General features: G+C 41.4%; 1 protein-coding gene across 1 annotated transcript; it reads left to right on the top strand.

Moving 5' to 3' along the window:
• The first annotated feature begins 927 nt into the window (after positions 1 to 927).
• casp2 (caspase 2, apoptosis-related cysteine peptidase) lies at positions 928 to 9335 on the top strand. Its single transcript, XM_062399965.1, has 13 exons — positions 928 to 1066; positions 1664 to 1819; positions 2755 to 2925; positions 3032 to 3106; positions 3254 to 3436; positions 3674 to 3743; positions 4181 to 4272; positions 4487 to 4669; positions 5179 to 5307; positions 5415 to 5505; positions 6830 to 7030; positions 7391 to 7500; positions 7588 to 9335. Exons 2-13 carry the CDS (start codon positions 1670 to 1672, stop codon positions 7714 to 7716), a joined length of 1584 nt encoding a protein of 527 aa, XP_062255949.1. The 5' UTR covers positions 928 to 1066; positions 1664 to 1669; the 3' UTR covers positions 7717 to 9335.
• Positions 9336 to 9373: the final 38 nt, after the last annotated feature.

Here is a 9373-nt window from a genome sequence, read left to right on the forward strand (position 1 = left end):
GAGGGTGAAGCAGGCCTCGGAGGGAGAGAGTGAGACGAAGACAAAAAGAAAGAGATGGAATGGGGGGTGCACATTTAAATGGTTTCTCAGATGATGCGCATTATATTATTTCTGTTTGTTGCGATTCTTAAATCAAATAAAATTTGTATGGTTAGTGCAAGATGTAGAAGATTTATTCGTCAAACTGCTTTAAGATAAATTTTGGACCATAAAGGTAAAAATCCTTCTGTGTAAGGGTCAGGGTCAGGGTTAGCTCTGTTGTCTGTCTGTCTGTCTGTCTTTCTTTCCTGTTATTGTAGACTTTTAGGACAATCCTCTCCTTCTTTTTTCTTTAATAGTAGTTTCATAAATGTAATTTAGTCTCCTATACTCTGGTCATTGGCTTTTACATATATTTTGGTTATTTCCCTGCAGGTTTGTTTGTGCAGGAGATTTCACACCTACAAATAGTAGTTTTTAAAATGTTTAAATAATGTGACATTTTGAGTATTATATAATAATAACACATACAAGTAGAAAAAAAAAGAATCAATAACAGCAGAATGTTATATTCCCCCAATTCTTCTACTACTAGTCACATCTCTTAATGTGTGTGTGTTTGAGCTGCTCATGACAGAATCACACTGTGATCACTCCATGTGATTCCAGCCAATGGCCTCGCGTGATGTTTATGTTAGACTCGCTTCTATTAGAGAGCTACTTGTGCCGATCTACACGCTGCTCCTTATCAGTTGGTCAATTATTAAAAGACACACGTTCAGAACTGGAGTTTCAAATTCAAAATGCCCTTGAATCCACTGGTTTCACAGGAGGCCGCCTCCGCCTGTAAGGAGCCCGGCGATTGGCCACTTAGAACGTCACTCAGATGACATCGCGCTGTCATTGGTGCGCACCCCAAAACAGCCTAGCCCCCATTTTCAATGCTGCCCCTAGTGCCCGCGGAAGTTGGTTTGCGTGGAAGCGACGGGATGTCGGTGTTTTGGGTGAAATAGAGTGAAACACCGTCGAGGTTTGGTTTTATTCCCCCACGGACATTTTCTCACAGCGGTGCAGAAGCAGCTGAACGGTGAGAAGAAGCGCCTGACACTGCACACAAAGTAATGCGGAGATAGTAGGAGCAGTCTAAGTTAGCTAGCTAGCATGTTAGCATTCGTGGTTAGCCGTCGGCGTTCAGGTTACCTGTGAATGTAAAGTCAACTCCTAACTGTAGTTTTAAAGTGTGTTGTTGTGAAGAGACAACCGTGGTGTGTGTGTGTTCGTGTGTTTTCGTGTGTGTGTGTGTGTGTGTGTGTTCGTGTTCGTGTGTGTGTGTGTTCGTGTGTGTGTGTGTGTGTGTGTGTGTGTGTGTGTGTGTGTGTGTGTGTGTGTGTGTGTGTGTGTGTGTGTGTGTATACAAACAGTGGTGAGCTACTGGAGTTGTGATGTAGTTACAGTGAGATACTGGAGTTGAGTTGTAGTTGCATTGAGATACTGTAGTTGTGTTACAGTAAGATAGTGGAGTTGTGTTGTAGTTGCAGTGAAATAGTGGAGTTGTGATGCAGTTAGATGCTTAAGTTATTTTATAGTGAGATCCTGGAGATGTGATGTCGTTACAGTGAGATATTGGAGTTGCCCATCCTGTCACTGAGGTTTGTGTGTCTTCTGTGTTGTGTCCCGTGTGCAGAGCGACATGCTGGAGTGTGGCATGCTGAAGCGGGACAGATGGGCTCTGCAGAGACGATCTGCGGTCCTCTGCAAACAGCTGGTGGTGGATGAGATGCTCGTCCAGATACTGCAGGCAGACGGCATCCTGACCGAGAGCATGGCCGAGGGCATCATGGTATGTGAGCACTGATACATGACTGTCATCTGTTGTTATATTAGTTGTGTTGTTATAGTATTCAACCTGTGTTGCTTGTGCAAATGCACGGCCCCTCCCACCCTTCACACATAGATTCACTTCCCCTTGGCAGAAGAGCTGCAAGCCATCAGCTCAAAAAACTCACAACACAAAAACTGTTTTAATTCCAGACTGCTGTTGGCCGTCATCAGCAAAACCCCTGACTCCATCATTGCACCGACTAATCTCATCTGTGACACTTGAACTTTTTTTTCTGTAGCCAATAACGGCCATACTTTAAATTGGAAACATCTATCATTTTATGTATAAATATGGTGATGAGGTATAACACATAATTGATTCACCACAAAGTGTTTTGCTGTTTATCAACACTTTTAAAACCACAACCTTCATGCAGGAGCAATAATCTGCCTTCAACATTGAAAGAAATAATAATGTGTGTATCGTGATTAATAATCAATATCAACAGATAAGAAAATGTATGTTTCTTGATTACGCCCAGTCTTAACTTAGACTCCTTCATAGCTGAGTGATGGTTGTTCTTTAAAACTCTTGTTTATAAGAAGAGAACACACTGTTGATGAACTGGGAACTGAGGTAAATCAAATAAATATGACACCTCCTCAAAATGTTTGCACAATGCACAAGTAATTTATGTTGGACTTAAGTCTTATTGTTGTTGATTAAATTATGTTGCAGTAATTATGGATATTGGTTTATAACACACTACTACGAACTGGTCAAGTTTAGGCCCAGAGAATCCTAACCTCAGAACCCCCAAACGCTCCCATGAAGTATCTGTGAGATCAAACTGTCACAATATTAGGGATGTGAAAATGATAAAACAAACATTTTATTAGATTTAGTCTTTGTTAGTGATCCTTAGTTTTCTGATATAATCTCTTCTGCTTTAGGCTGAGAAAACTTCGCAGAAAAAAAGCTGGCATTTGCTACTACTGTTACCAAAGCGGGGACCGGATGCCTTTAGCCTCTTCTGTGCAGCTCTGCGAGAAACTGAGCAGCAGCATCTGTGCGAGCTGCTCACACAATCACCAGAAAAAGATGGCACAGACACACACATAAAGGTGAGTGTATACGTCATTACAAATCTCCCCTGCCCAACTCAAACGGCTATACACAGCAGATTATTACCAAACCTAGTGCAGTTTTTAGACTGTTTTGTACTCGCAGAGTATTCAGCCTGAGGAAGAAGCAGAGGGAAAGAAAGAGCAGCAGGTTTCACAGTCAACAGAAAAGAAGAGAGAGGTGAGCAGAGTCATTCATGTATTCAACTAAAACTAAGACTGATCACAAACTTGCCGTATTATTATTGTAATTTAACACCTTTTCATAATTGTCAGCTACATTACGCAGGGTCATATTTTGAATAAAAAGAACTGTGATTTTCTGCAGAAATCCTCATTAGACAGAGAGGAAAAGAGTGAACTGAGCAGCACCACATCATTCCCAGTTCAAGCCTCAGGTGGCTGCCTATGCTCAGGGTCCTCATTCAGAGGGTTGGTCCCAGTCAGGGAGGAGGACAGGAATGATGAGAGACGGAGGACGAAGAAAACAGGAAGGGATAAGAAAACAGTTGTGAGAAACACAAACTACATCCATCTTAAATTGACTACCTGATTACCTGCTCGGTTAGCCAAACTGCTGGCAGGAGTTTTACTAAAAGTTAAGTTAGGATTAGATTAGAGTTGTCATATTCTGACATCAAACAACAGCCACTGCTGCTGCCTTTTGAAAAGACCAAATCCTTCATTTTCTGTCTAATATGGAGTTTTCCAGCCACTAATGTACTGTTTTTATTGATTTGAATCTCAGAGGCTTTCTGACTCTTCTATCCCACATCCCACCCAGGAGGTTATTGCAGCCAAAAGGACAAGGACACATGGTGAGTGGTGTCACAGTGTTGTCCTGCATTCAGGCTTAAATTATTTTCTCATGTATAAGGTGTTATTTTTCTGTTTCCCTGGAGACACAGGGCGGTGTCTGGACAATAGTGTTTTTCAGTTTTGAAAAACACAGGTGATTTTAAAGCTTGAACACAAGATCTTTGTAGCCAGCAGCTGCTGGATGAATTTCATTAGTGTCAGTTGTTGATTATATAATCTTATCACTGAGAGAAATGTAGGCACTAGGCTTTTGCTGTAGTTTCAGGCTTCTGTCTGTACCTGCAGGCACCACACCCCAGGAGTGACTCATTAACAGCACCGTTGTTCAGAGTTGGTTGTCACACCAGTGCTGCTGGCAGGAGCACACATTTATTTCAATAATTGCATCAGTGCATTAATTTGTAACAGAGATTATTATTGTTTATTTGTGCTGCAGAGTCCATGGAGTTTAGTCTGGATGCAGACAGTCCCATCAACACGCCTGTGCTCCCCTGCACGCCTGACTTTTACCTCTCTCATTGCCAGCAGGTAAAATACTTGTCTTCACCAAGTCAGCTCAACAGGTTTCTGTCAGCTTAACTCTGTTAAGCTTTACCTGTGGCCTGTTGAGAAATACATGTGATTTATTGCAGTTTGACACCACTTTTCGGGATATGAGTTAGTATTGAGCAGTAAATGCAGAGATGCATAAATTGGACTTATCCATTCTATCCTCTGTTTCCATGTATTTTCCTCACTCCAGTCATACAGAATGTCTTCGTCCCCTCGTGGTTTCGCCTTGGTGATCAGTAATGTGACCTTTGACCCATGTGCTGTTGCTGAACTTGACACCAGGAAGGGAGGGGAAGTTGATGACGAGGTCCTCAGGAAGGTCTTAACAGAGCTGGACTACATGGTTACTGTCCACAGAGACCTCACTGCTCAGGTAGCGCACACACACACGGACACACACATTCAGTAGCGCAGGCTCAAGATGTGATCAGAGGATTCTGTTTGAACTCTGAAGAATCCATCTTATTCCACTGACAAACACAGAAAAGAGAAGTTGTGAAGGAGAGTGAAACAACTTAAATCATTCAAACGATGTCACTTAGCCAGTATTGGTATAATAGTTTCTCTCTTATCTTAAGATTTGTATGACAAGTTTATCTACCTCAGGTCCCACTTTTGTTGCATTTCAATGTGGTTGTCACAACGTATGCACACATTTTACATTTCAATTAGCCTGTACTTATAAACTATGAATGAGTAAGTATCTGTCATCGTCTTGTTCAAGGACATTTTGAGAAGATTCATATTCAAACTGAGAATATTGGCAGTGAGAGTGGGGAGACCTTTAAATGAAATTGAAAATGAAAAGTGAAGTTAAATGAAATAGTCAAACTCAGAACTTGGCTTGGACACAGTTTTTCTGATTCGTTATACTTTGTGTAGGACATGAGGTCGTGCATTGCGAATTTTTGCCAACGACCAGACCACCGGACAGTGGACAGCTGCGTGGTGTGTGTGCTGTCCCATGGAGTGGATGGAGCTGTGTATGGTACAGACGGACAGCTCCTGCAGGTCTGTTCATCTGAAGATTTTCTCTGCTGATGTGTGTAATTTCATTGAGGGACAAAGATATAATCCCTTCTCAGGCATTTAATATGTGACACGTTTGTCCCTTTCAGCTGGACTGGATGTTTGAGGCCTTCGATAATTCACACTGTCCACTGCTACAGAATAAACCCAAGATGTTCTTCGTCCAGGCCTGCAGAGGAGGTAAGACCTAAAATAATCACTGTGTGTGTATTAATAAGTCAGCAAAACTTCAGTACTCCATGAAATTCCCACGATTGACGATATCCGATTCAATAACTCAGCAAAAAACAAAAAGAAAACAATTAATCCCATTTACTTCGACACACACTGATTTCTACAAAAATCAGTCAGTTATTGGATATAGCTCAATGATTGTAAGAGAAACCGGTAAACAAGTGAATGTGCTACTCTCCAGTCACCCACATAGAACCCATCTCCACAACAACCCGCTGCACTCACATCCACTGTCCTGGATAAAAGGGCCGTCGCTTCTCCTTCTGTTGAAACGTTGTGTTGCGTCACAGAACTTCTCATCTGTCTGCATATGTCTTATAAACTCCAGATCGAGCAAACACAAATATCTGAGAAATGTTAGGCTATAAATGTTAAATCTCTTGGATCTCTGCAACATCCTGAAGAGCCAGAGAACAGAAGGCCTTCCCCTCTACATTCATCCTCCTGGTCACTGACAATACACCTTTGTGGCTGCTTGTTGTATTGAATCATAGTATGTCATATTCCAATGTTCTGCAGCCAGATAGAATAAAGAAAAACACGTCATTAGTTTATCGTTTAAAAGGCTCCCAGCTAATTAGTGAGTCTTAGCGATGGAGGTTATGGCCTGACTACACAGATGATGACGCCTCTGACAAATCCTCAGACCCCTCATGAGCAATCCTAATTACCGTTTCCCCGCTCCACCACAGAGCCCACCACAGGTGTGCTGCTGAAAGGCCAGTAGATGTGGTTGGGCAATGCTTCTGCAAATATAATTTGATCATAGTGTTCAGGGTTTCATGGGTTATGAAAATACAGAAGCAATTGCCCAGATGTAAATCTGGGTTCCTTATTCTAAATAGGCAATTTAGAGATAAAACATGCACTGATTATCCAAATAATCAATGTTTTAAAATGATTTCTTACATGTGACTTTTACATAATTTGTTTTTTTCAGAGTTCATTCACAGAAAATCAGTGTGGGTTTGTGAACTGATCAATACACAGGTTTTGCCCTGGATTATTCACTGTTATGCTGTAATGTTGTGGATGAAGACTACTCGATGTGAATCTGAGACAAAGTGGTTTTGTGATGTCCAAAAAATAGCTGAGTCCTAAGGAAGACAAATATAAATCTTCAATTAAACTTTGTTGAGACCAAAGACCCTAATAGACAAATCTAAAATAATATTATTATTATATATGAACATGAGTTCTGTAGCCCTTTTCTTCTTTACCAAATCTATCAAAAAAACTGTGGCTAAATTGAAACTTTGTTGACAACTAGACGAGATGGACTGTGGCGTGGAACAGATAGACGGACCAACAAGGACGTACTCACCGAGCTGTGAACAGCGCGATGCTGGGAGGGAAGGACAGGGGGATGCAGCCTCCAGACAGAGAGGAGACATGGGGAGGCCCAGGATTAAACTGCCTCAGCGGTCTGATATGATCTGCGGTTTTGCATCTCTCAAAGGTCAGACAATTAGTAAGTTTGTACCTTTTTGTTATTCTAGCGTGGATTTTAGTTTGAGAAATATGTTTTGTATTAAAAAAAAAGAAAATGTGTAGACAAATGAATGAGACGGTACAAATGTGCCTTAGTGGATCCAGTGGAAAAATAAATTGTGCACACCACTTATAGAAGATTATGACCATGAAAATCAATGTACTGAGCTGCAAGTACGAGTAGAGCTCCAACTGCACTTTGCACTACAACAAAACCAATAGTTATTATACTGTCGGCTTGAAGAAACAAGTGTTTCCAGTAAATAGAAGACGTTGCTTTGTCCCCCTACGTCTCTTCTGGATGTAATAAGCCTGTATTGTGTATCTCTTCCTCCTGAAGGCACAGCAGCCATGAGAAACACCAAGAGAGGATCCTGGTTCATCCAGGATATAAACACAACACTCCGGCTCCATGCCAGAGACACACACCTTGCCGACATTCTGGTGCAGGTGAATAGAAGACGTTCATATAAATGCAAAGGCTAAATTATGCTTTTATGGCTGTTTATTCTTAAATCCTTTTCCCTTGTCTGTCAGGTCAACGGGCGTATCAAGGAGCGGGAGGGTTACGCCCCGGGTACCCTACACCACCGCTGCAAAGAGATGTCCGAGTTCACCAGCTCCTTGTGCAAAGACCTCTACCTGTTCCCCAAGTACCAACCCTAGTACCGATCCCATGCACATATCAACATACTGAGATCAACACACACAGACCATTCCATGAAATGAAGCCTGTCAATAATGGCACACAACTGTGACAGACACAAAGACACACACCCACACACACCCAGTTACAACCAAACAGGATTTATTCATTCATAATTTCTTTGTAAATACTGCCTACGCACATACACACACACCCAAACACACAAATGTTGGACAGGAATCAGGAGCTCACGTTTAATCTGTATGTATTTGGAACTGAGCAACATATTAGCATATAACTAACCCGTTTATCTGTGTGTCTGTGTCTATGGCAGTTAGTGGGTTTAGGTTTTAATCCTTTTAATCAAAGACAAATATATGTTTTGTTTTCTCACTGCACAGCTACTTTCAGGTTTTGCAAGTCTCTCTTTTTAAACTGTATTTTATACACAGATCTATTTTTGTGGCTTTATTTTGTATGAGATTGTTTTTATAAGAATGTTAAATCCCAATATGTTTTATCTGTGCACGTTTGTGAAAGTTGTGACCAAATCTTGTTTTCAGTGTAGTGACAGACAGGGGGCAGCACAGCCGAGAGAAACACATGTCATCGTCTCTCTTTGATCAATATTATTTATATGTGCCACAGTTCAAGACGACCTTTACTGTTGTGCTTATTTTAGCGACAGTCAGCTGCAGCAATGATAGAACTGTAAAGTCACGGCTGTTCCCGCTCTTTATCTCCCATAGTTTGAATTATGACGAGGAAAACTCCTACAAGGCAGCTTCAGAGCAACATCTCCAAGTGTTTCGATCCCTTTTTCTGGATGTTCAATAGAAACTTCTTTTTTTACAAGCTCAAATGTCATGAAGGCACCCACTGCAAACTTCTCTTTATGTCATATGTGTTACTGTGGATCTGTCAGGGGAATGTGGTGCTACTTGTGGGGTCTTACACCTTCTGTATGAACTCTGACCTTTACGCTATCTGACTCCTAATGGTGTCTCCCTGTGCGAGTGTGTGCTGGACACTTAGCCCCCCCCCCTCAACCCCACCACATTTCGGTGTTATAGTACTTTAAAGAAACATGTATTTCTTATGTCTTCCATAAAAAAAAGCAGCAGTCTTCTATTGCCACATGTGCCATGTGAGGATAAATTTATACATTTTCCATGGTGATGCTTTCACAGTGTATTGTGTCACTAAGGCAACCCCGCACAGTGAGGAAATCTATTTCTCAAAGCATCGATGATTCCCAGAAAAGACTGAGCAGGCAAAGTGTGTTTAGTTACAACAGTGTTGTAGAGAAGAAAACAGAATATATGGTTGAACAGTATTGATCTGTAAGTATCTGTAAACAAGACGCCTTTTAACTCAGTGAGGTAGAGTTGACCCTGATCTGTGATATCCTCACTGCTCGTTTTTTTATAATTAGGAACGCAATCTAAAAACCAAAACATTGGAGTAGTATGAAAGGGTTACCCTCCTGCAGAGTGAGACGTTTTCTGAAGGTTGATATTTACTGCCAAGTGCTGCTGACTTGTCAGTGCGGGGGGGCCAGGAGAAGTTTTTATTTCTGTCAACACCAGTGAGTGCCAAATGTCCTATACAATAAACAGGCCACGGCTTTTAAACCTGACCAATTTCAGTTGTTTTTCTTCAAGTTGCATAAGCATC

Source organism: Platichthys flesus, chromosome 11 (genome assembly GCF_949316205.1).
Source record: "Platichthys flesus chromosome 11, fPlaFle2.1, whole genome shotgun sequence".
NCBI lineage: Eukaryota > Metazoa > Chordata > Actinopteri > Pleuronectiformes > Pleuronectidae > Platichthys > Platichthys flesus.